At 45.0% G+C, this 27485-nt stretch overlaps 1 protein-coding gene across 1 annotated transcript in view; it reads right to left on the reverse strand.

Moving 5' to 3' along the window:
* NCBP3 (nuclear cap binding subunit 3) overlaps positions 1 to 20993 on the reverse strand; it is a 33311-nt gene extending 12318 nt beyond the window's left edge. The window contains exons 1-9 of the mRNA XM_081219412.1: positions 20782 to 20993; positions 18773 to 18838; positions 16742 to 16847; positions 6896 to 7021; positions 4897 to 5025; positions 4609 to 4685; positions 3762 to 3870; positions 1320 to 1419; positions 917 to 1020 (exon numbers count right to left, since the gene is read on the reverse strand). Coding sequence (XP_081075538.1) covers positions 917 to 1020; positions 1320 to 1419; positions 3762 to 3870; positions 4609 to 4685; positions 4897 to 5025; positions 6896 to 7021; positions 16742 to 16847; positions 18773 to 18838; positions 20782 to 20964 — 1000 coding nt within the window. The 5' untranslated portion in view covers positions 20965 to 20993. The remainder of the gene's footprint in view (positions 1 to 916; positions 1021 to 1319; positions 1420 to 3761; positions 3871 to 4608; positions 4686 to 4896; positions 5026 to 6895; positions 7022 to 16741; positions 16848 to 18772; positions 18839 to 20781) is intronic.
* Between the last annotated feature and the right edge of the window lie 6492 nt (positions 20994 to 27485).

Genomic DNA, 27485 nt, shown 5'->3' on the forward strand with positions numbered 1-27485 from the left:
GAGGAAGAGAGGAAGGGAGGAAGGGAGGAGGGGAGGAAGGGAGGAAGGGAGGAAGGGAGAAGGGGAGGAGGGGAGGAGGGGAGGAGGAGGGGAGGAGGGGAGGAAGGGAGGAAGGGAGGGAGGGAGGGAGGAAGGGAGGAAGGGAGGGAGGAAGGGAGGAAGGGAGGGAGGAAGAGAGGAAGGGAGGAAGAGAGGAAGGGAGGAAGGGAGGAGGGGAGGAAGGGAGGTAGGGAGGAGGGGAGGAGGGGAGGTAGGGAGGGTGGGGGGAGGGGAGGAGGGGAGGTAGGGAGGAGGGGAGGAGGGGAGGTAGGGAGGGTGGGGGGAGGGGGAGGGGAGGAGGGGAGGAGGGGAGGGTGGGAGGGTGGGGGGAGGGGAGGAGGGGAGGAGGGGAGGAGGGGAGGTAGGGAGGGTGGGGGGAGGGAGGGGGAGAGAGAGGAAGAGAAAAAGAAAAAAAAGAAAAGAAAAAAGAAGAAACAAAATGAAACCCAAGTCATGATATCCCACTTTACTGAGACATTCACGTGCACAAGCCAGTAAGCACAGAACACTAAACATAGCAGCTTATTTTCATCAGACAAAGGAATGATAAAATCAACTCATCCAACAAAATAATTAAAAAAATGTTTTTTCACGCAGCTTTTGATATTAATAGGAAAATTAGATTCCTAAGAAAAGTTTTAATTTTTCCTACATCTTGCCTTTATTGTTAGAACAGCTTTTATAAAATCATTTGACCTCTTTGTATGGGCAATTTCAAATTAATTGTGACTTGACTTACTTTCCTATATGTTGGCAGAGGGTGAGGGCAAGGAAGAGAGGATGATAAAGTTTGGAACCTTAAGAGACTGTATTAAGAATAAAAATATGGTTTCAGGAGCCAAACATGTGTCTACCCAAGAGCTGAGCAGGCAACTACCGGAATGTCGGTGTTCATAGGATGTCAAGCCAACGTCGTCCCCAATCAGGGCTCTCTTCTTGATCACATCCCGCTGAATGCGACGGGAATGGTATCTTCGCTTCCTGCAACATTGCCAGCATAAGCACATAATCAAAAACCAACAGGAAGGGCCTTGAAATCCACTAGTTAATTTCAACTACACCCTGACACAATGTTAGGTGCTGAAACAGAGATATTTCACATGAAACTGAAAGTCAGCATTCTCACACCATTTACCACAGTTAAAAATCTTGAATTCTTGCTTCTTGTTTTCCTTCACGTCCACATATGGTGTTGACATTCCACTGCAGAATACCAACTGAAGGATTATGAAAAGCTTACGTACTATTTAAACTATTGTATTTTAAGGTTTTGGACTCACCAAGAATTACTAAGAATTCCTTTCATGCCTCCGTAATTTGGATTCCCATATTTCATGTAATACTGACTTCTTCTCGCTGCTCCAAGTTCCTTTTTGTCATCTAAAAATTAATTACAACAGTTACCAAGGATTTCCTGTGAGTGTGAAGACAATGTTGAATGGGTTTAAAAAAAAAAAAAAGAATGTTTTTCATGGCTGGGATCAGATCAGCACAATCTGCCAACAAAAGGGAAAGATGCACTATAAACACTCACTCTCTGAATGCCTCCTAACGCAGTGCCTTGTGGAGGGGGTGGAGCAAAATTCAGAGATGAGGGAGGTTAAGCTGCTGTTAGGGAGCTGACTTCATAGAGAAAATACTATTAACAACAATACAATATACTAGGTTCCAAGAAGCATAGGAGGGCATCAGTTATCACCAGTGTTCAGGAATCAAAAAGGCTTTTAGAAGAGGTGGCATTTTCACTGCCCCCTGAAAGATGATATTCATTTCTGAATGACAACACTCCAATAACACAGAATCAGGGTCAAAGAAACAGATTATACATAGGTCCATATATTTGGCAAACCATTTTTTTTCCAGTTTACCGTGACGTTCCTCAAAATGGCTTAAGGAAACCTGCACAGCACCATATATCCAGAATGCACACAAATGGTCCCTCGAATAAGTAAATGAAGAAAAGACCCCATTTATCAAGTTAAAATGCCAGTTAACAGGAAGAAAAGGTGGTCAGTGAGCACACCTATTTTCATAATATAAAGGTCTCTTGACAGCTCCCTGGGCACTCACTGAACGCAACGGATGAACACCAATGAGAATGTACCCAGTGCTAGAGATAAATTTGGTGGCACAAACCAGAATGTGCACCCTACAAAAAACATACCCACCAGCTCCTTGGAGAAATGGCTGATTCCAGATCTGGGGCAGGGAAAGTACAAGTTGAGTCTGGCAAAACAAGATGTTTTATTGTGCCATAAAGTAAGAAAGATCTCAAAGAATCATGAAGGCGTGTCAAAAGAACAGTTTGAAGAGGCTCTACTGGCCAAATCCAAAATAATTTGTGAATCAAAATAATGATAGAATGGATGATAACCCATTGAATAAAACTCCATGAATCTAAACTGATATAAGTAAAAAAGATAAGTAAATACATAAACAAATGGGTAAAAAAGGGAAAGCTCTTCCTTACAGCAGACTGCCAACTAATAAATGAGAGAGCTAAAAAGTCATCAATGGATCTAAAGCTACTGCATGGAAGCTGGATGAGGAGCAGGCTATTTACATAACCTCAAAGCATCTCCCCACAAACCTTTAAATTATAAATGGCAAAACAGTAACTTTATAGTGGAGAAACCTGGCAATCATTACCTTAAACAAGTGATAAAAGCTAACATCCTCAGGAAGGGGATAAATAAATACAATGTGCCTCCTGATATGATGCACTGAAAATGACACAATGTCACTTCTGTGGTATAAACGCACAACCCGAATTTAATTAGGAGACATCAGACAAACTAAGGGGCAGCCTATAAAATAATGAGCCTATCCTCTTTAAAAATGTCCCAGTCAAGGAAAACAAAGGAGTAGTTCCATATTCAGGGAGACTAAGGCGACATGGCAGACTTAAACACCCAGTTCTGGAGTGGATCCTAGTTCAGTGGGGGAGTAGTATAAAGAATAATCCAAATGCATTTGATAATCATCATTGTCATCAGCAGCAGCAGCATGAACTGTTGACACTTACACAGCACTCACTGTGTGCCAGGCAGTTTTTTTTTTTCCCCAGGTAGTTTTAATATAGAGTGGGGAGCTGGTACAATCTGAATGTGGACTCCGAATTAGGTAACAGTATTGTATTAATGCTAAGTTCCCTGGTTTTGATAACTGTGTGTAAAACAAAGCCCTTGTTCTTCAGAAATACTTACTGAAGTATTCAGGGGTGAAGAGTTGTCATTTCCAATTAACTCTCAACTGACTCAACCCCCCCCCCGCCCACACACACACATTATTAATGCGCACCAAAATCATTACGTGTAAAAAGCCTTATGAATTGTTAAGAGACTTTTAATTCTTTATAGAGAATTAGAGTTGAATGGCACCACTAGCAATGTCCAGAAAGATATTGCTGTGATACATAAGATACAATTTTAAAGTTTTCATAGTTCAGATGATAAACTGGCTGAAAAGCACATGGGACAAACCAGCTTTGACAGAAAATAACTTACTTTAGCTAGAAACCACAAAAGTATACAAATAACTAATATTCACTTTCAATGTGTGAAATTCCAACTCAGGCAGCAAGTCATCGATTTTATAAGCACAAAATATTATAGTTTGAAGGATCTTTGAGATTACTTGACCTAAGTTCTGATTCAAGAGAGGTGTCACTCAATAAAAATCACTTTGATTAAAAATAAAAATCAATACCAATTATCATTTACCTTTTGTAGCAAATCTCATGAATAACCTATTTCCTTTAGCAAGTTTGTTAGCTGGACGAAGATCATTTCTTAGCAGAGACTCTTCTTCTACCTGAGACAACGTGTCCAACTTAAGAAAAAAGAGCATTTTCGACATAAAAATTAAAGCCTTTTTCATATTCATTCAGCAGCAAAGTTACCATTGATTTAGAAAGCAATCTACCTTTACTGATACCCATCAGCATTACAGCACCAGTTCCTCTGCAGGATGTCTAAGTCGGAGGTCTTCCCTGACCACCTTGTCTAAAAGAATCGTCTCCATCATTCTCTATCTGCTTACCCTTCTTTACTTTTCTTCACAGCACTCATCACTTCCTGACATTATATTACATATCTGTGTGTCAGTGTATTGTCTGTCTTCCCCACTAGAATGTAGGCTCCAACAGGGCAAGGACTTTGTTTTGCTTGATGCTATATCCCCAGCACCTAGAATTTGGTACATGGCAGGCACTTAATAATTTTAAAATGAATACACTTTAATATTTCCAACAATAGTACATACGCCATTAGGAAATATGCCATTACTTGCTACTCCTTAATTTTACTGATTTGATAGCGTTTCAAAGGATTTCTCAATAAAACCATTTCCTTTCATACACAAGTGTGAGTACTAAGATCTCGAGATGAATCATTCATTATAGCCACACGAACTTAAAGGCCAAGAGCCTGGTGCCTCCTCAGGAGGTATAATGGTGAAAGCCAGAGGAAGAACACAACGTACTGTATTAAGTCTTTAAGGCTTAAATACCAAGACAGTAAGCAGTTGTTTACAGTGGAACCTTACAGACACCTTTGCCCTCTCACTGACCTCTACATCACTTGAGTTCTCATCTTCAACTTCTCCTTCTTCAGCCTCATCGTCATCGGAACTGTCTTCCTGCTTGTCTAAAATGGAACGTGAGGGACAAGATGAATCTTAACTCCATCTCATACATGCTAAGTCTAATATTTTCTCCTCCTCTTTACTAATGATCCAAAGCATCACAGCGTATTTCAGAAATAACTGGTGATGAGATGCTATATAACACTGCACAGAAACTCAAGTTGTAAAGGACAGGACTTTTAGCCCCAAAGTCCCTCCTTTGTGGTCAGTTACCTTTTTTACTTTTCTCAGATGACTTGTCCTCATTGGCATCCCTGCTTCTTATCTTATCCAGGGCTGGCAGGGAACTCATATTGATAAGGGCTCGTGTGGCTGTCATTTCATCCAACCAAACCACATTACCTAAAATAAGATAACACGTTACATCACATCCAAATGGTTAAGTTTCTTCAGAACAGAGACCACATCATATTCATTGCTAAGGTCTCATTCAGCTATGGACTGGCATCAGTAAATGTACACACCAACTAATGAAAGGAACTATAGAACCTGGTAGTAAAACTTCTCTGATAAAATCAACCTAGAGCTGCATTCCCAAACTGGGCCCCACAAAATCATGGTCAAGTACTCCATGCAAAGGGTTCTGTATATTACAACTGCCTGGCATACACTGGGTGTTATACGTTAAGTGTCAGCAGTTCTTGATGATGATGATGGTGAAAATTCTCAAATAAATTTAGATTATCCTGTATTCTACTGCCCCCTACACGGAAGCCCTCTGCTGTTCCTTGTTATCCAGACATGCTAAATGATGTTTCCCTACTGTGAAGTGTGGGTGATGATGGCATCCATGGGATATATAGAATGGAGGCATGACAGCCACCTGGCTTTATAGCAATCAATTTAATTTGCTTCTTTAAGAGAATTTAGCAAGAAAAGGTTTTTGAGAAGTTTAACTTTAAAGCAGCATTTCTCAAACTTATGTTACTCCTGTATCTCAGTTTGGGAAATGAAAGTCTAAACATTCTCATCTTTGTTAATAATATGCCACGTGGTCCTGAGCAAATAACCTCCCGCTTCTGTTTCTCAGTTTCTGATGTACAATACGAGATAGTTGAACTGGATGATTCTAAGGGTTCCTCTGACTCTAACATCCCTTAGCTACAGTTTTAATTAGCTAAATCAGGTGATAGTAAATCCAGCCCACCACCTGCTATCACTGATTCATTCATCCATCCACCCATCACCCATCCATTTATCTATTTATACTTGTACCGGCTTTATGTAGTTATAACTAACGTATGATAAACTACACACCTGCCACCTGTTTTTGTAAACAAATTTCTACAGAGAACAGCCAGGCTCATTCAGTTATATTGTCTATGGCTGCTTTCACGCTACAACAGCAAAGCTGGGTAGATTCCACAGAGACTGTATGGCCTGCAAAGCCTACAATATTTATCATCCAGCCCTTTATAAAAAAAGGCTTGCCATGCCCTGATTTGGATGGTCTAAGTTAAGAAAAAAGAAAAAAGGAGAAAAACTTTTACTCAGCCATGCTTCTTCTTCTTTCTTTTTTTTTTTTTTTTTCTTCTTCTTTCAATGAATTAACATCTAAGAAAGCAGCTGGGGAAAGCAGGTCAGCACACTGACAGAAAGTAAAGCCAGACTAGAAGTGAGTCAAGAAGCCAGCAGAGTGGGTACCAAAGGTCAGGCCAGACTTGGAGAGGGGACGCAAGTTAAAAATTACAGTTAGCTCACAAGTGGAACAGCCCCCAGATTAGGGCCAGCAGATGAAGCTCCAGAAAACACAGTCCAAAGCAAGCAGAGATGAGAGGTCTGGCATTGTGTCAGAGGGTTCTGGTCTAGCTCTAGGTCAGAGATGGCCCTCTGAAAAGCTGTATGGCAAGTTGCAATGACAAAGTCTAAAGCCCTGAAAATGCAGCCCCAAGTCTATGCAGTTGGACCCACCCCTTTGTTGGGAAACTGTGGGTGTTAAGAGAGGCCTCAGTCATGTACCCGGGACTCAGCTGCCAACAACCAACCTCCCAGAGGCCGGATCACCACCTCTGAGCTGACTTAGAATACGCATGGAGTATGATCTGGCAGACTGGTTAACGCACTCTGGTTCTCAGCAGTGGGCAATTTTTTCTCTCCTAGGCTAAAGGCAGAGGTTAGACATAGTCTGGCCAAAATCATTCACGATTTGAGATGGCAAAAGTTCTTTTAAAATCATAAACAAAAGCATATTCAAGTAACCTGGGTTACTTACAGGAGGTATCATCCAACCATTCAATGTGGGCCGGAGGATATTCTTTAAAATAGGAAAAGACATCCTGGGTACTCATCTCATCTACGCCGCAAATGTAGATAGTCTCCAGTCTCACTTTGGGGATTGCTAGAAAAACAAGACACCTGCTGTTGGACAATCCACCAGTAGCCCATTGTAACAGTTCAGATAATAGGTATTTTAAAAAGAAATATGCTGAAAGAGATAATAATTATTTCAAAAGAAAATGAGACTTGACAGTAAGGTAAACTATTTTAATTTTTATCACACAGCAATAGCATTAAACAAATGACTATTCAGAATGGGCTTATCAGGCTGAGGAAGATTAAACAAATGGTGTTGATAATATACATGATACCTCATCTCAAAATGACATGTAATAATAAAAGCAATACCGAATTCAACAGGGTTATTCATTGAACTTGATACACTGATTCTAAAAATTTTTAAAGATATGTCAATGAGAGGGCTTCCCTGGTGGTGCAGTGGTTGGGGGTCCGCCTGCCGATGCAGGGGACACGGGTTCGTGCCCCGGTCTGGGGGGATCCCACGTGCCGCGGAGCGGCTGGGCCCGTGAGCCATGGCTGTTGAGCCTGTGCGTCCGGGGCCTGTGCTCCGCAACGGGAGAGGCCACAGCAGTGAGAGGCCCGCATACCGCAAAAAAATAATAATAAAAAAAAAAAGATATGTCAATGAGAAATGTGTGATAGTCAAGACAGTTCTGAAAAGAAGAAGAGACGCTGCCCCTGGATGTAAAGCAAAGTATGAAAGTAGAGCAAAGCAACCCTACAAATCAATAGAAAATGACAGCCTCAAATAAAAATGGGCAAAGGACATGAGCAGGCAATTCACACAAAAAGAAACAGAAAAGGCCAATAAACATGAAGAGATGGTTGACCTCACTACTAACAGGATAATCCACCTTAAAACAAGATATTAGTTTTCACTGACCAGGTTTTTTTGTTTGTTTGTTTAATTTATTTATTTTTGGCTGCATTGGGTCTTCGTTGCTGTACATGGGCTTTCTCTACTTACGGTGAGTGGGGGCTACTCTTCGTTGCGGTGCGTGGGCTTCTCATTGCGGTGGCTTCTCTTGTTGCGGAGCAAATGCGCTAGGCGTGAGGGCTTCAGTAGTTGTGGCACATGGGCTCAGTAGTTGTGGCTCACAGGCTCTAGAACACAGGCTCAGTAGTTGTGGCGCACGGGCTTAGTTGCTCTGCAGCATGTGGGATCTTCCCGGACCAGGGCTTGAACCCGGGTTCCCTACATTGGCAGGCGGATTCTTAACCACTGTGCTATCAGGGAAGCCCACTGACTATGTTTTTAATTCATGTCTTTTAGTATCAATTGGTGGCAGTGTGGAGGAAAGAGCTGCTCCCTCTGCTGGTGGGACTGTGAACTGGCACAGCCACTCTGAAGGGCAACTAGGAGTGTCTATTACAAACGTAATTTAGCACATGCCCTATATGAGTAGGAATTCTCTTCAGTATCTATCCTAAACACACATGGGTTCACAGAGTGGTTCACACAAAGATGTTTGTTGCAGCACTATTTTAATAACCCAGTAGCTATCAGAGTAATAAATTATGGTTTATCCATGTTAAATGAATTATGGTTTATCCATATTATAGAATATTAAGCAGTTAAAAACAATGAGATAATTTATTATATACCATGGAAAGATTCTAAGACACATTACTGAGTGAAAAAAAGCTGCAGAAAAATACATACATTAAAAAAATTAAAACATAAATATCACCATATATTTTCTAAGGGTATATATTTGTGTACAAATACCTAGAAGAAAGTCTGGAATAATTCACTCCACACCGATAAAAGCTGTTACCTCTGGGAAGGAAGAAACGTTGAAGGCTGTGGTCTAAAGGAACCTCAGCCTTACCAAAATTGTGTTAATTTTTTACTAAATACTTTCAGCACATTATTTCATTTAATCTTTTTAATTGTGAAATATGCAAATATAGCAACAAAGAAAAAATATTTTTAAAATACCTGTATATCCACCACCTAGCTTTACGTTTAAATTCTTAAAAAGATTTGAGGCAAATAAAACACTACATATAAAACTAGGGCCTGGGCTTCCCTGGTGGTGCAGTGGTTAAGAATCCGCCTGCCAATGCAGGGGACACGGGTTTGAGCCCTGGTCTGGGAAGATCTCACATGCCACGGAGCAACTAAGCCCATGCGCCACAACTACTGAACCTGCGCTCTAGAGCCTGTGAGCCACAACTACTGAGCCTGTGAGCCACAGCTCCTGAAGCCCGGGTGCCTAGAGCACATGCCCTGAAACAAGAGAAGCCACTGCAATGAGAAGCCCGCGCACCGCAATGAAGAGTAGCCCCCACTCGCCGCAACTAGAGAAAGCCCATGCACAGCAATGAAGACCCAACGCAGCCAAAAATAAATTAATTAAATAAATAAATTTAAAAACAACAAAAAAAACCCCTAGGGCCTGGGTAAGCTCTCCACGTCCCTTCTCTCCCCGACTTCTCCAAAGTAGTTCTGTCAAGAAGCCAGCATCTGGGACTTCCCTGGTGGTGCAGTGGTTAAGATCCGCCTGCCAATGCAGGGGACACAGGTTCGAGCCCTGGTCCGGGAAGATCCCACATGCCACGGAGCAACTAAGCCCGTGCACCATAACTACTGAGCTTGCGTGCCGCAATTACTGAAGCCCGTGCACCTAGAGCCCGTGCTCCACAACAAGACAAGCCACTGCAATGAGAAGCCTGCGCAACGAAGAGTAGCCCCTTGGGGCTTCCCTGGTGGCGCAGTGGTTGAGAATCTGCCTGCTAATGCAGGGGACACGGGTTTGAGCCCTGGTCTGGGAGGATCCCACATGCCGCGGAGCAACTAGGCCCATGAGCCACAACTACTGAGCCTGCGCTCCACAACAAGAGAGGCCGCGATAGTGAGAGGCCCGTGCACTGTGATGAAGAGTGGCCCCCACTTGCCACAACTAGAGAAAGCCCTCGCACAGAAACGAAGACCCAACACAGCAAAAATAAATAAATTAATTTAAAAAAAAAAGAGTAGCCCCTGCTCGCTGCAACTAGAGAAAGCCCACGCGCAGCAATGAAGACACAACACAGCCAAAAAAAAAAATTAATTAAAAAAAAAAGAATTCAGCATCCATTACTCCTAAATATGTTTTTTTTTTTTTTTTCTTTTTGGCTGCACCATGCGGGATCTTAGTTCCCCCACCAGGGATCAAACCTGCACCACCTGCAGTGGAAGTGAGGGGTCTTAACTACTGGACAGCCAGGGAAGTCCCCTCTTATTCATTTATTTTATTTTTATTTATTTATTTTTTTGGCGTTACGCGGGCCTCTCACTGTTGTGGCCTCTCCCGTTGCGGAGCACAGGCTCCGGACGCGCAGGCTCAGCGGCCATGGCTCACGGGTGGAGCCGCTCCGCAGCATGTGGGATCCTCCCGGACCGGGGCACGAACCCGTGTCCCCTGCATCGGCAGGCGGACTCTCAACCACTGCGCCACCAGGGAAGCCCCTAAATATGTTTTTATATGTCATATATTTTATTTAAAACAAATGAACTTGAAATACATGTGAATACTTTCAGATAAAAGTTTTTAATTTTTTTTTTGTCATTTTGAAGAGTAAAAGACAGGTTTAATGGGAGCCCATTAGGTGTGGCCAGAATAAATCAGGTAAGTATCTTCCTGCCAACTCAGATTCATGAAGACAGAGATACCATCAAGACTTATGAATCCTGGGACTTCCCTGGTGGTCCAGTGGTTAAGAATCTGTGCTTCCACTGCTGAGGGGATGAGTTCAATCCCTGCTCAGGGAACTAAGATCCCGCATGCTGCATGGTACAGCCAAAACAAAGACTTATGAATCCTTAGCAAGTCCTTATTAGTGACCAGCAGTGCAACAATGAACAGAACCCCAAATGAGATGGATGTCCACACTGGACATGCAGAGTAACTCTACCACGCAGGATGGGAAACTGAAGAGGTAGCCCAGGGGACCTTCTCAGTTCTTCAAGCTAAAAGCCATGATTTTGGAGCAAAAAATCCTATGGGAAGTAAAGAGATGGTTTTGAAGAGGGTAAACAACAAGGAGAGCTCCTGGTGAGGGTAGAGGAATCAGACTGAGGAGCAGGCAGAAGAAAATCTTGTAGGAGATGCTGACATGAAGGATTTAATCATATATGAGACAAGCTTAAGATATGATGGAAAGAGTCCGCCTGCCGATGCAGGGGACGCGGGTTTGTGCCCCGGTCCGGGAGGATCCCACATGCCACGGAGCGGCTGGGCCCGTGAGCCATGGCCACTGAGCCTGTGCATCCGGAGCCTGTGCTCCGCAGCGGGAGAGGCCACAACGGTGAGAGGCCCGCGTATCGCAAAAAAAAAAAAAAGGTTTGATGGAAGCCTGCCAATGTCACTGCTTAAAATAAAACAAAGCAACAAAGAAGGCACCTAGATTTATGCCCAGATGATGAGAAAGGACTAATTGCTGAGGTGGCAGTGAACAAATGAACTGGGGAATGAGAAATGGGCATTTACTGAGTGTTGACTACAAGCAAGGTGGTGAGGGAATCATCTTGGATTTTCCAACAGGAAAGAAGACAATGAATGACAGGTCGTAGGACACAAACCTCAAGTCTTTAGGAAAGCAGATTTCTGAAAATCCAGAGAAAAAGTAGCCAATTTCAAAGCCTCAGATTAGAATGATCAAAAAATCTGGAAGACACTAAATATAGTAACTCAGAGGATGAGAGGTGATCCCAAGAAAAGAGAAAGCAACAAAGCTTAGGTGAGCACAACTCACCAAAGAACACATATGGGAGACAGATAAAGGGTAAATTACCAATATAAGAGAAGAAATGTAAGAAATGTACGAATCTGAAAGACTATACATCAGGCTCTATAATAACATGGAAAATGCTGATGACAGACTGTCAAGTGAAAAGGAAGAAAGCAGTAGGACTACAAAGGGAAAAGCAAAAATAAAGTCCATACCCAGAAAAGATTAGAAGGAAATGCACAAAATGTTGACAATGACCGCATCTGGGTGGTGCACTGTGGGCAACTTTTCTTCTTAGTTTACTTTCCAAATTTTCTTTGGTGGACATGAATTGTTTGTCTAACATCTAATGAAGAAAAGGTTACAGTCCAGAGCAAATAGCCTCATCAAAAATGCCAGTGGGGGGCTTCCCTGGTGGCGCAGTGGTTGAGAGTCTGCCTGCCGATGTAGGGGACACGGATTCGTGTCCGGGACCGGGAAGATCCCACATGCCGCGGAGTGGCTGGGCCCGTGAACCATGGCCGCTGAGCCTGCGCGTCTGGAGCCTGCGCGTCCGGAGCCTGTGCTCCGCAACGGGAGAGGCCACAAGAGTGAGAGGCCCGCGTACCACAAAAAAAAAAAAAAAGCCAATGGGGGACTTCCCCGGTGGTCCAGTGGTTAGGACTCGGCACTTTCATTGCCATGGCCCCGGGTTCAATCCCAGGTCAGGGAACTAAGATGCCACAAGCCAAGCGGCATGGCCAAAAAAAAAAAAAAAGAAAAGAAAAGAAAAAAAAGCCAATGGTTGGTTTTTTTTCCCAAGTGTTTGGAGCAACGTTGCTTTGGGAAAATGATGCAGGAAAAAGGGCAGAACTGTTGATCTATTTTGCTATACTACTAAAGGGCAGTAGAATAGCTATCCTTAAGTAAGAACTAAAACCCAAGAGAGGTGACAAGGGCTTTAGAAATAGTTTTAATAGATTTAAATCTTCTAATCTAGAATTACACCCCACTGTACTAACCAAAACACAAAGCAGTGATTTCAGAATTAGGCAGTAATCTCTAAAAAGTTGCAGGGAAGGAACGAGGTACCTTAAAGCCTTGAGAAGGACTAATTCTGTACTGATTTTCAGAAAAGAGGAAAAGAGAAATTCCCAAACGATGCAAAAGATTGTCATTCTCTGAAATTTTAAAAAAATAGCTTATCAGACAGAATCTCTGATCCCTTAAGAAACCAAGTCTTTCCCATAGGAAATGACATGAATTCACTAAGAAGCAAGCCAGCTAACCTCTTTTCTTTTTTGATTGGATTAGCAGGCCAAGAAATTCAAAGAATGCCACAGACATGTTCTATCTCAAGTTTATTAAGGCATGTAATCTAGTTCCCCATGACAATAAAATGATAGGTGGGCCTGATAATAGAATAAGACTGTAATTCATGGATATGTGTGTCATGGCACGATAGGGATTATCCTGTTTGACATTTACCAACAACTGGCTAAAGATGCAGAAGCCATGCATACCAAAGTGAGGAGTGTAGCTAAAATGTTGAAAGGCAGAGTCAAGATGAAAATTAACTCTGCAGGCTGAAATGGAGTCTTGAAGTCAAGATGTAATTTAATAGGGATAAGTAAAAAGGCAACTTTTTAAAATGTCTCAAGTACAAGATGAGAAAGACTGTTTTGATAGGTACAATTCCTGAGGGAAAGAACAGGTGCTTTGGTTGACCAGAAGATGACTACTATGAAATGGCTGGGACAGAAACCGTGGTCAGAGTCCTGCCATGCACTGCACGAATCCAACCAAATCTGGAATCTGTACCTCATCTGATGAAGGACATTTAGAAACTGGGAAGGGTCTATAGGAGGGAGACCAGAAAGTCATGTTGCATAAGAAAGTTTAGGGAATGGGCTGTCCATTCCTTCACCTGAAGAGTTACTGTGTGAATGAGGAAAGGACTTAATGTTGTTCTAAGAGTTACACAATAACTAATAGACAGAAATTACTAGAAAGCAATTTTTGTTCAACATGAAGAAGTATCCAAAAACAAGACCATGGGGACTTCCCTGGAGGTCCAGTGGTTAAGACTACGTGCTTCCATTGCAGGGGGCACGGATCCAATCCCTGGTTGGGGAACTAAAATCTCACATGCCACAGGGTGCGGCCAAAAAAAAAAAAAAGAAAGAAAGAAAGATAAATAAATAAACAGTGTGCATGCCTTAATTAAAACAAAAACAAGACTGACTGCTTCATAAATAGTTCTCATGCCACCACTAGGAAATGTTCAGGCAGAGGCCAAAGGACCATCGGGAACTTTGCCAAAAGGCCTGCAGCACTGGGCAGGAGGTGGGATCCAGATGACCTCTAAGGTCCTTTCCAACCATGAGAGCTTTGATCTTGGAGATAAAGAGAAGCTGCTTGACACTGTCACTCAGAAGTAGTTACTCTTGATGAGGACTGGTCTAGTGCAGTGCATCCCAAACCACATCCCTGAAGCTGGCAGAGAGGTCAGGAACACAGGCTTCAGTCAGACCAGCCTTCGAATCCCAGCCTTGCTACTTACTACCTGTGGAACCTTGGACAAGTTTCTCAACCTCTCAGCACCTTACTTTTCTCACCAGTAAAACAGAAATGATAAATACTTTCCCTGCAACAGGGTTGTTGGAAGATAAGCTAACCACATAGCAGAGTGATTGGCACATAGTAAGCATTTATCAAATGGTGTATTTTATTACTGTTGATATTAATAAGAAGAAATAACTTGACACCTACTGTGGCTGCAGGAATCAAGATGCTTATTCCAATGTCCCCATTCTCCCAAGAGGCTGAACCACTTAGATGACTGTTTGGAAGATGGAGAATGCCAGATAATAATAATAACTAACATTTACTATATGCCAGACACCACTCTAAGAATCATAACGTTTTGTTAGAGCCTCCCAACCACCCTATAAGAACTAACGTTAACGTGCCTTTCCAGATGAGGAAACTGAGGTTCTTAGAGGCTAAACAACTTACCTAAGGTCAAAGAGCTAGAAAGTCACAAGTCAGGATTTGAATACAGGCAGTCAGACTTCAGAACCCATGCTCTTAACCACAACACCAGTGGTTCTCAATCCTGACTGCACATTAGAATTACCTGAGGAGATATAAAAATAATAACTATCTCTGAGATCTATCCAAACCCATTCCCCCACTCTAATTTAAATTGATCTGGGAAAGGCAGCAGGGTTCTCTGGAGTTCAAGAACACACTCCAAAGCCATGCTGCCTCCTGGATCAAAAACAGGTTGTAATGAGCAACTGACATTCCAGGCAGATCTACTGTTTTTAAGAGAATCTTTAAAACCATGAGATCGGGATTACTTTTCAAAAAAACATTTTTTTAAAAATTAAAATTTAACCCCAAAAGTGATCATTTTCAGGAAGGTATCCTATTCCCATTTTACGACAAGGAAAGTGAGCCTAAAAAGGTTCACTAACTCGCCCGCATTCACTAAGGAACTGAGACTAGAACCCAGGAGGGCTTAGCACTCTAAAGAGCCCCAACACAGGTGGGAAGAGAGGCTGAAGTGGGTAATTAGGGATGCTTCACAGAGGCAGTGACATCTGAACCAGAAAAAGCATGGGACAAGGAAGGGCAAATCAACAGAGTGACAGGCATGAGCAAGATCAGAAGCAAGATGTCACAAGGAATGCTTACAGGACTAGAAGTAAACAGGTGGGCTGCTTTCAAGGTGGAGTTGTAAGAAAGGCTTCAGACATCTGCTTGGGTCTAGACTGTGCAGGCACATGAATGCCAAGCTGCACAGCTGGCCTTGGCCTTCACAGGACTTTTCCTGAAACAGAAATCCACTCAAGCAGGTGCCTGGACGCCTAGCCTGCAAGGGAAGCAAGGTCATATTTCCAAATTGAACTCATTATGCAGAAAAAAGGAGTAAAGCAGCATCCAGAGTTGAGCTCTGCATCTGAGCTACTCTGTCCACTGGCATGGAATGAGGTTTGGGTCTCTGGTATCATATCACATATTGTAAGGCAACAGAGCAAAGTAGTTAAGAGCAAGGCTTTAGAGTCAGATAAACCTGGGTTTATCTGGTTTATCAAGTTCTAACCCTGACTCTACTTTTACTAGCTGTGTAAACCTGGGCATTTATTTAACTTCTTTGGGCCTGTTTCCTTTGTAAAATAGGGATAAAAATACATTCCTCATGGGGTTGTTGTGAGAAATGAGTACAAAACAAATATGTAACCTGCTAATTAACACAGTGCCTGGTAAGAGAGCAAGTTCCCAACAAATAGTCGCTATTCTTTCATTCATTCAACATGTTTTTATCAAACAAGCAAGCCTAGAGAAACTCACACAGCAGAGCACAGACCTTTACCATGCATTCAGAAGGCTGCCTATTAAGCCCTTCACAAATCCCAAATTTGCAATACAACAGAGGGCGATCATTTGCATTTATGGAATAATAAATATGACTGTGAACTCCCTAAAAGGGTAATAATAATTTTCCCCTCTATTTATAAATTGCTTTCGAAAATTGGGGTAGATTACTAGATATGATAATTCAGGGTGAATTTCAGGAAGCATAATACTTACCCTAACAAAACACAAAAATAAAATAAAATCACAAGCCTGTATCAACCGAAGTATTAATGGTATCCCCCCCACCAATCTGACTCCCCTAAAATACAGTCTCACTGTGATACACTCCCACTACATTTAAAGGCAAACAAAAGTTAACACTTTTATGTTAAAAGCAGAAAATAAGTAAGAGTCCATAGAAGCACAGTTCTAATCTCAGCTCTGCCACCAACTAGGTGACGTTCTCTGGGGCTTCTCCGAGAAGACAATCTCCTTTTTCCCAGCTCTAACATCTGAGAGACAGCTAATGCAGCTCAACTTTAACAGGTCACCTCAGAAATGGGGAATTCACAAGTTCCTTCCTTTGGCAGTATCTGGATGAGGACTGGACATGCAAGGCAAGGCCAGAAGCATGAGGCCATGGCAGGGAAAAGTCATTCTCTGGGAAAATGTGGAAAAATCCCCCCCAAACACCCTGTACCTTTCTTCATCATGTCTCGGTCCAAGGCTACATTTCTTTGGGCAAGATTTACTTCTGATCGAAAATGGAAGCGCTTGGCTCGCTGTTCTTTCTTTTCAATTGCTTCCTAGAAGGTATAGAAAAAGCCAAAGAAGTGAAACATGGAGGAGGAAAGTTAAATCACAAACACAAAATGATGCATCAGTGACAAGTAACTTAGAAGAAATAAGCAACACTGTGCCTTTAATAATTTTTGCAGAGAACTAGATATTCACAGTCAATGACTGGGAGGGTGTACACTAATAGTGCTATAATTTGTAATAATCTCTACAATGATTCATTGCCTATCACTGTATCTGGGACATAGTAGGAATTCAATGAATATTTGTTGATTCAGTGAGTAATGAATAATGGTTTGACATTTCTTATTAGGAATCATGCAAACAAATTGTAACTAAACAATCTTAACATTCCAATTTTTCAGGTGCAGAAACTGAGGCACAAAGAAAGTTAAAAGGTTTGCTAGAGGCACTTCAGCTAATAAGGGGCAGATCTCCTCATCTCAGTGCTCTTTCTAGAAGCCCCACCACCATCCCCTTTTCACAAACTCTGTGTGCATGGTAATCACACCTATCACATTATGTCTGCCTGAGCAGTCCACTCCCTAAAGCTTTTTCTGCATTTCAAAATAACATTGAAGCAAAGAAACTCTCTCCTCTATTCTAAACTTGTGCCCACGGAATTGCCAGTTTTCATCTATAAGTGACAAGAAGCATTGATGCTCTCTAAAAAACAAAACAATCAGTTTCCTAAATTTTTTTTCCAAGAGGTAAAATAAATCCAGGTCCAACTATGGGTTTCTGACAGCTTTTAGGAAGCTTCACTAATTGTATATTGACTTTGCCACACTAATTGAAGGTCTGACTATAGAAAGCTTGTGGGGACTGGTAAAGCAGCGACAATTCTGTTATTTCCCAACAGTTATGCTAATTTTCTCCACTCAAGTTTTCCCAGTGGAAACAACTAATCTACCTTCCTTTAGTAAGACTGAAGTACCAATTCTTGGCTACCACCCTTTCCCCCATATATTTGTTTCATATAATGGTAAACGGTGTAGGCTTAAGAAGAGTACTGTCCACTTCTTTTTCAATTACAATAAGAAAACATCTTCACTTTATTCTATTTTCTTGTCAAAAAAGATGATCAGTTCTTTCTTTTGGCCTTTAAGCAATCAGAGACAGATTGAGACCCAGATAAAACACAAAAAAGTAAGCATGACATACTTATTTTTATTTTTGCTTCCATACATCCAATATAGTAACACAGTATTATTTATTCAGAGTTGTAACCTAAACTCTGTTCGAAACTTAATTGCAGGCATCAAAATCAGAAACAATGTTTAATCAGAAACAATCAGAAACAATGTTTAAGCTGCAATTAAAGCAACAAATAAGTATCAACTGTTTATTGTAAAGAAAATAATATGTTTGGCTCTGTGAAGAGTTGCAGTGAAGCTGGTAACCTAGTAACAGCAATCACTAGATAAAAGGCAATACTCTCAGGTACTGGGAATAATTCAGTCCACTTGGCCTTCAAAGTTTAGCCACACACACACATTCAGGAAATCGTATTTTTCTCGGCCTCAACCAGTGAGGAATAAAGACATTTACTAAGGGCTTACTATGTGCAAGGCACTTTCATGTTTTGCTTCATTTAAAGTGGAAACAGTTTACGCATTTTTAAAGAATGGACAGCATAAAAAAAAGCACTCCAGTGCAGAACTTTTTCTTGGACATGGTTAATTACAGGCATCTAGGTACAGTGATTGTATCTTCTCATGGATTCAACAACACACAAACGCTGTCTGAATGTTTTCAGGATGCATGAAGGCATCACTGTAGAACACAAAATTTAAACCTAAAAAAAAGTTTCAATCCAACAACAAAAGAAAAAAGGAGGTAAAGAATAATTGCTGTTCTACAACTCCTAGACATTTGTTCATTAAGTTCACCTGTTTCTCAAAATGAATAAATTAATCATGGTCTGTCTTACCTTGGAGGTGACATCGATTCCAGTGATGAAGCTGCCAGCCTTGTTTTCATATCTTCTGCTTGTGTCCTAACAAGAAGGGGATGGGTGAGAATTGCTAACGAGCAACTGATGACAAGCAGGTGATAAACAACAGCCTGACAACCCATTCCTTCTGGATAGCCGTTCTTTCCAGCAATCCTTCCCCGACCCTGACAATCCCATATTATGGGGAAGCCTGTCCCAGTGACTCCATGTAGCAATCAACCACTCTACCAAGAAGGCTTTTCTAGACCTATCCACAAACTAAAGTAATTCCATCTACTGAAGGTATCCGTATAAATGAAAATCTAAAGGCGTTCATGAAAAATACCCAAGATGAGGCACAGTCACTTATCTCCCCAACCCAGACTGGACAAATTCATTGTGCCAGGCCACCAGATGGAGCACAAGTCTTCACCAAAATGCAGAAAGTCAGGACTCACCTCGACCTTCTGGGGAAAACACAGCACAGTGCAATGAAAACAGGATGGGATTTGGAAGCCTGGGGACTCAAATCGCAGCTCTGACGTTCACTGATTACATGACACTGTGCAATTCCTTTGGCCTCTCTGGGCCTAGGTTTCCTCTGTGGTATCTGCCTACCTTTCTGACCTCTTAACTGCTCTCCCACTTGTGCTACAGAACTTGACCTTTCTCCAACAAAACAATCTTGTTCCCACCTCAGAGCCTCTGCACTTACTGTTGCCCCTGCAGGCAACGCTCTCTTCCAAATCTTCACATGGCTGGCTCCTTTTTGTCACTTAGGGTTCAGCTTAAATTTCACTACCTCAGAGGACTTTCCTGACCATCCTATGCCATTCTGCTTCCTGCTCTGCACACGCTCCCTGCCCTCTGCACACTTCCATCCCATTTATTAATGGGATGCTTTATTCTCTCCACAGTACTCACCACTACCGTAAATTGTGTCCCCCCAACTGGAACATAAACTCCAGGACACAGTCTGGTCTTGATCTTGGTCAAGTGCCTAGGACTGTGGCTGGCACTAAGTGGGGGACACAGTAAGTACATGTTGAACTGAAGGAAGGAAGGGATGATAACACCTACTTCACAACCTCAGTGATATTTTAAATGATATAATGTAGTAAATGGTAAAATGCCACTATGTTAATTGTTGTTGCCAGAGTCACTATAATTTACTGTCTTTAGTGCTCTCACTTTTTTTTTTTTTTTACCTTTTTCCATAATCTTAATTTAAAAGCAAGACTAGCAGACATGTGCTAAAAAGTAGTCCATGTTAGGTAGGAAATTAAGTACGTGAGAGGAGCCATGCAGGCCTGAGACCAGCCCTAAGAACCGGACACAAGACCACCAAACCACAAGCAAAAACACCTCTCAGCATCCCCATTGTGATAAAAGAGGGACCAAGGACCACTGCTAGTTCACTGATGTCTTGTTTTCATTAAGGGTGAGATGCTGGAGCCACGGTGTAACAGCGGAGCCGCGCGGGGACAAGATGACCCTCAAGTCACAACAGAAACACAGAGTTTCTGCAGCTGACAAGCCCAGCTCTCCCAAGGGAAACCGCGAGTGCTATGTTTAACAGACACCAGCTCCACCGGAGCAGGACCCACAAAGAGACCGGGATGCTCGCGCCACTCGACAGTTCTTTCTGCGCCGCTCCTGGTTCTGTTCCCGCCCGGGGCTCGCCCTTTATCTCAAGCCCCCAGATAAGCCCAACCCCTCCTCATTCACACTCTTGCACCGACTGACTCGGAGGGGCAGCGAAGGGGGTGTCCTCAACTACCCCCCAGCTCTTCCCCACCTCCTCCAGCCCCCTCAACACCCATTTCCGGGCGCCCCAGCGTCCTTTCTCTAGCTCCCCGTCTCTGCTCAAGCCTGGCGCCCCCGCCCCCCTCATCCCTTCCCCAGACTTCCCCCGGCCCCGGCCACCTCCCCTTCCGGCCCCCTCCGGCGCGGGACACTCGCTCAGCGACCTCCTCCTCGCCCTCGCCCCCGCCCCCCGCCCGTACCGGGATCAGTTCCTTCAGCGAGCGCCGAATCGGCACGACCTCCAGCTCGCCCTCCTCCACCTCCATGGGCTCCGGCTCGCCGCGGTCCAAACCTGACTCCGCTTCAGGCGACGGGGGCCCCAAGGCCGGCCCCGCCGGGACCTCCGCCTTCACCGACACTCGCAGGCCCCGTACGGCCGCCATCGCCGCCCGCCGGCCGCACCACTGAGAGTTCGCCCCGCACACCGCGGGCTAGAGCGCCACAGGCCACAGAGCTGCCGCTACCTAGAGCGCCGCCTGCTGCGGCTAGAAGGCTCTCTTCAGCGCCGACGCCCTCTGGTGGTGGGAGGAACCCTGGACGGCTGGAGCGGGATCTGGTGAAGAGGAGGCGGGACCGAGTGGGAACGGAGGCAGGGCCTGCTGGAGGGGGCGGGGCCTGGAGCAGCTCGCTACAGTCTGGGCTTAGAAAATAGCTACACCTTGAGCAGTAAACTTGTAATCAAAGCTAATTTTACTGAATTATCATTACCTGTCAGTGACTGTTCCAAGCGCTTGAATCCTTACAACAACCCTATGAAGTTACTACTTTTACTATCCCCATTTCACATTTGAGGAAACTGAGGCACTGAAATTGACCCAAGATGACAGGCTATTTAAAGGACAAAATCCGGATATGAGCCTTGGCAACCAGAATGAGCCTTGGTCTGTCACTTCTGGGCAAGTCTGTAGGTTTACAATGCACTTGCCTTGACAACCTTTGTCTCTTTCAAGTCTCCCAATAGTTGGCCCATTTTACATACCGCAAAATTGAGACTCCAAGAGGGTAATGAGCTTGAACGCTAATTTCGTGTCCCCCAAGGGCTCGGTCTACTGGAGACTTCTGAGCATGGTTTCTTGCGGACATTTCTAACAAGAACCTGGTTGGGAGAGAGGGAGTGTCCTCTAGGCTTCCAGAGGGCGCCACTGGTCAGTTTTGCTTTGAGTCCTGATTTTGCACCTTCCTCCCTGTGTCACCTTGGGCTAGTTCTGACTCCTTTCTGGTCCTGTCATCCCATCTGAGGAGGGTGGAGGTGGGATCCTAGGGTCTCCAAGGCCTCACCAGCTCTGACAGTGGAGAAGCAAATAATTATAAAACAAGGGAGAACATGATCAATATCAGACACACCTGGGTCTCAAGCTGGCTGGCTCCGCCCTTTACACCACATGTGACCTTGGGCAAGCTACTTAACCCTTTGGAATTTCAATTTCTTCAACAGTAAAATGGGTCATTACCCCCCATGGGAGGTTGTGAGGCTTAAATGAGATAATTATATGTAGATACAGGATCAGACAGAAGGAGTACAGTACATCATAGTTTTTGTTTGTTTGGTTTTGCTTTTTTTTAAATATGGTCTAAAACACAGAGCAAACACAAGATCGAGCTCTTTAGAGGGCTAGTTTTCCTTGATGAAAGGGACACATAGTTACAAGATTGGGTTAAATGCATGGAATGCACTTGCATGAATTTTAAAGAACATTTCAAAGAAAGTTTGTGCTTAGCTGGCCTGCTTTGAGCCACAGTCACAGACCGTGCCATTACGTGTATTCCATAGGCCTGAGGGGGTGGGGCATGGGGAGAAGAGGAAGCAATCCCTCCTCAGCTATGGACATCAGGAGGCCAGCAGAGAGGGTTGGGCAAGCCCCTCTCCCTGCAGGGTAAGAGACCTGAGGACTCAGGCATTGCAATTCAGCACAGTTCAGATGAGAACCAGCTCCCTGGGGGACCTCTGGCTGGCATGAGAATCAGGAATCCAGAGGAAGTCAGTGCATCCAGCAAACACCAGGGGTCCTAGACTCCTGTCAGGAAAGCCCTTGATGCCTGTACCTTTCTGTTCACCTAACTCACCCCCACCGCCCCTTCCTTACCTCAGTGCAGCCTGCTGAGGTGAGGTCACAGCACTAGTGTGGCAAAGAACAATTTTCAAAAAAGTTAAAAAATATGACTCCCAAATATTAAATGAACACGTCAAAGCTTTTAATCCTCATTAATGAATGAGGACATCAGTAAGATTTTATAAATTTATGTATTTATTTTTGGCTGCATTGGGTCTTGTTTTTTTAAATAAATTTATTTTATTTATTTATTTTTTTGGCTGTGTTGTGTCTTCGTTGCTGCACGCGGGCTTTTCTCTGGATGCGGCGAGCAGGAGCTACTCTTCATTGTGGTGCACAGGCTTCTCATTGCGGTGGCTTCTCTTGTTAAAGAGCATGGGATCTAGCCGCGCGGGCTTCAGTAGTTGTGGCACACAGGCCCAGTAGTTATGACTCGCGGGCTCTAGAGCACAGGCTCAGTAGTTGTGGCGCACGGGCTTAGTTGCTCCACGGCATGTGGGATCTTCCTGGACCAGGGCTCGAACCCATGTCTCCTGTATTGGCAGGCGGATTCCCAACCACTGCACCACCAGGGAAGCCCCCAGGAAGATATTAAGACTAGCTCAAAAGAGAATTTGAGCATGAATACCAAGTTGGTCAATCAAAGGAATATTGAAATGAATTTAACCACAGAGGTTAATGCTCTACAAGGCAAGAAACTGTAACCTTTGGGGTTCCCTTTTCTACCAGACAGAAAATATTTGCATTACTATTGGGCAAGAATTATTTACTCAAAAGAAATAAATTTAAAAGAATAATCATTTGCTCATTGTGAATTTTCTATAAATTAACCTCTACCCTTACAGAGTTGTAAAATACCCTAATCAATAGTAAATCGGAAGTCAAACCGAGGTACCCTTCCCTAGAGAATGAGATGATCCCAGGTGGAATAGGCATGTTAGATAGCAGCTAGCGCTATACTGAGACAACGTCAGTGTGGCTCTTTTTTTTCTCTTCCTTTTTCTTATTTCCAATGTCTGGATAATTTTCTATTAATAGAAGAAACCAGGAGAGTGGGATACTGAGACAGACTGGAGAGTTTCATAAAAGAAGTGATCAAGTGTCACATACAGGACTTCCCTGGTGACGCAGTGGTTAAGTATCCGCCTGCCAATTCAGGGGACATGGGTTCGAGCCCTGGTCCGGGAAGGTCCCACATGCCGCGGAGCAGCTAATCCCATGCACCACAACTACTGAGCCTGCACTCTGGAGCCCGCATGCCACAACTACTGAAGCCCGCACGCCTAGAGCCCATGCTCCACAACAAGAGAAGCCCCCACTTACCGCAACTAGAGAAAGCCCACGCACAGCAACAAAGACCCAATGCAGCCATAAATAAATAAATAAATAAATAACATTAAAAAAATACATAATGTCATATATCCACCTTAAAAAAAAAAAGTACCACACTAAGGCAAATGTTACTAACAGGGGAAACTGGGGGGCGGGAGAGGCAGGTGAGAGGGTGTATGGGACTCTGTACTTTCTACTCATTTTTTCTGTCAACCTAAAACTGTTCCAAAAAATAAAGTCTGTTTGTTCAAACAACAACAACAAAACCTTGACACCCAGACTACATCCCAGACCAAAATAAATCAGAATCTCTAAGGGTGGATGATTTTTCAAAAGCTCCCTAGGAGATTTTAGCATGTAGCCAGGTTGATAACTGATATTTACGCTGAATTGGGAATGGGAGAGGGCAGACTGCAGCTGGGAGCCCTCTCTCAGCTTTGGGGTGCATTTCCCAGGGAGGTGGGTGGGTGTTGGCAAGATTACCTGAAAGAAGACAAGGGCACCTGAGGGCATGTGGATCCTCTCCTGTGAAAGCTCCGCCCCTCAAGGCTGATCCCCTGCGCTTGGGGGAGACCGAGGGCGAAGAAGTTTAACTGGCCCCTTCCCATGTCACGGTTCCCCATCGCTGCGGTTCCATCCCTTCAGTGTGGACCTGTGCCTAGGCCATGGGGAAGGGAGGGGCTTGGGGAGACCAAAGGACTCGGGGGAGGGGGTGTCAAAGGGCTCTCAGGGCAGAGAGCATCAGCCAATAGCATGGAGTGTGACTAGAACAAGCAGGGACCAGCGCTGCTGGGGACTGGACAGAGTGAGCCAGGAAGTAACAGGGAAGGAGTCTGCGCAGAGGGCGTCTGAGAGAGAAGCAGGGGGGGTTCGTCCTGTGTGCCTGGGAGTGTGGGACAGCAGCCTTCAGAAAGCCAAGGGGGGCTTCCCTGGTGGCGCAGTGGTTGAGAGTCCGCCTGCCGACGCAGGGGACACAGGTTCGTGCCCCGGTCCGGGAAGATCCCACATGCCGCGGAGCGGCTGGGCCCGTGAGCTACGGCCGCTGAGCCTGCGCGTCCAGAGCCTGTGCTCCACAATGGGAGAGGCCACAACAGTGAGAGGCCCGCGTACTGCAAAAAAAAACCCCAAAAATCCAAACAAATTCAAAGATGTCAAGATACTCTCTCTCTTTGGCAAAAATAATAAAAGCAAACAAAATGTAATTAAAAAAAAAAAAAAAAAAGAAAGCCAAGGGGGTGGCAATAGGGAAATAGTTCAGGGAAGACCTGAGCTAGTCTGCAGGCTGAGGAGCAGGGAGGGAAGACAAGAGAAGGCCAGAGATAAACAGGCCAGTGAAGAGGCTTACTAGGGATCAGGTGGAGAGAACGGGGTTCCCAGAGGGAAAGTCCCACTCTTGCGATTCAGTTGAGAGATGCTTTTCCAATGGTCTTCATCATGGCGGATCAGTGAGTAGACAGATAACAAGTTGTGAAAGTGACTCAGCCGGTAGGTAAGGCTGCAATCCCTGGGTCCTGTTTCCAGTCTTATAGGAGATGAACCAGACACCAGACCACATGTCAAGGGTGCCTCTGGGGCTGTGGACCAGGGAAGGCTTCCTGGAGGAGGTGACCTGGAGATGGTGGGGGCCTAGGCAGTGGGGAGAGCATGGAAGTTGACCACAAAGCTGGCATGGGCTAATGATAAACTGTCAGCCCAACCTGGGTGGGAACTGGCAGCTGCCCTGGAGAGTGAGAGGTCCCAGACTTTGTTCCCTGGATCATGCTAGCTGGAGAAGTGGATGTATCTGAGACCTCAGAGGGCAGATCCAGGTCAGTCTGTGTGTGTGTATGTGTGTGTGTGCGCGCAGGAAGGGACAGGAGGTGGTCATTTAAGCCACGGACACCCAGTCCATCAGGAGGCTGAAGCAGTGCAGGGAGTGGCCAGGGCTTTATTCTGCAGGTGAGACAGAGGACAGTCTCCTCCCAGCCCCTCCTGGTCTCCTTCTGGGCCTCAGTTGACCCCCAGGGCCCAGTACCACCCACCGCATGGCTCCCCAGCCTCCCTCAGTGGAACCCCAGTGGCCCAGGAGGCAGCCCCATAGATAGGCCTGCTTGTTTGCCCAAGGGGAGGTTGCGTAGGTGTGCCAGCCTGTGTGGGGGGGAGGGAATCTATATCCTGTGAGGTGTTTATAGGAGTCCCACTGCATCTGGGTGTTCCCCAGATGGGAAAACTGGAACCCTCAGTGGCCCTGACCACCCATCCCTCCTCTCCTTCAGGCTGAGACCATATAGGATGATAGAGGTTGGGGACAGCAGAGACCAGGCAAAGTTCCTGTGGGATCCGGAGCCCAGAGACATTCTCCGCGAGGAACCAGGACCTCCCAGGGCAAACCTCGGACTGCCCCGAGCCTTCAGCTGGACACCCCGGCCTGGGCTCAGCTCCCCCATGTAGCTAGGCCTGGGAGTGCAACCTCCATCTCCGATCTTCCCAGGTGTCCTTCCCCGTGCGCAGGGCTCTCGGGTTTTCCCAGCCGCTGACGTGGGAACCTGGGTGGGGGTGCGGGCAGGAGGCCTGGGCTCTGGCCTGGCTCTTCCCTAACTTGCTGTGTGACTCTGAGCCTCAGCTTCCCTACCTTAGCGTGCCACACAGAGTGGTTGTCCTCGTGGCGAAATGACAGCGTGGTCCTATTCGAAGCTCCTGTGCGTGACAATCTGTACTGTCAAACTCAGGCACAAGGTTTGGTTACCAACGCCTGGGATGAACCAACCTGAGGATCTTGCTGACTGCAGAATAGGCCTCGGAGGGTGGGGCCAACACCGATGAACAGAGGCAGGGATGGGGGATAGCCGTGTCCAGGAGGAGTGGGTGGGTCTGAAGAGCCGTGGGGAGCAAGGAGTGGCTGGAGGGCGGGTGGGCGGGGCATGGGTCAGGAAAGCATCCAGGGAGGCCTGTGAGGCTAATGGCAATGGCCTCAGACCCCAGGCCAAGCACTGAGAGGGGTGGGCGTGGTCAGGTGGGTGCCCAAAGACCACTCTGGCAGCTTGTAAGAGGATGGATTGGAGCACTGAGGACCAAGCCAGGGACCAGTAAGGAAGCGAGAGGTGGTGGGTCCAAAACGGAGGGACAGCGAGGGTCGGGAGGGAGTGGCGTTTGGGGAACTTCTGCCTGGCTGCCAGGACCCCCTCCTGCAGAGGGCTTGGTGTAGCCCGCATGGGACCTTTGCAGGACGACCAGGAAACAGGCAGCAGCAGCTTTGGTCTCCATTTCTCAGATAGAAAAACTGATCATCATGATGGGCAGCCTCTGGCTTGACCGCCTTCTGGTTGGTCTCCAGCGGCACCTGACGAGGAGCTCTGCAGATGAGCAAATACCAGTCATGCAGGACGTGTTGAGCTTCTGGTCTCTAAGGCCGGCTTCAGGCAACCCCAGAGGCAAAAAGTTCTTTGGGTTGTTTTTTAAGGGTCTCACTTGCTGAGTACTTACTAGGTACCAAGTACTATGTCAGAGGCTTGGCACAAATACCTCATTCAACCTCCCAAGAA

This window comes from Mesoplodon bidens (assembly GCF_964165515.1).
Source record: "Mesoplodon bidens genome assembly, chromosome: 19".
Lineage (NCBI taxonomy): Eukaryota > Metazoa > Chordata > Mammalia > Artiodactyla > Ziphiidae > Mesoplodon > Mesoplodon bidens.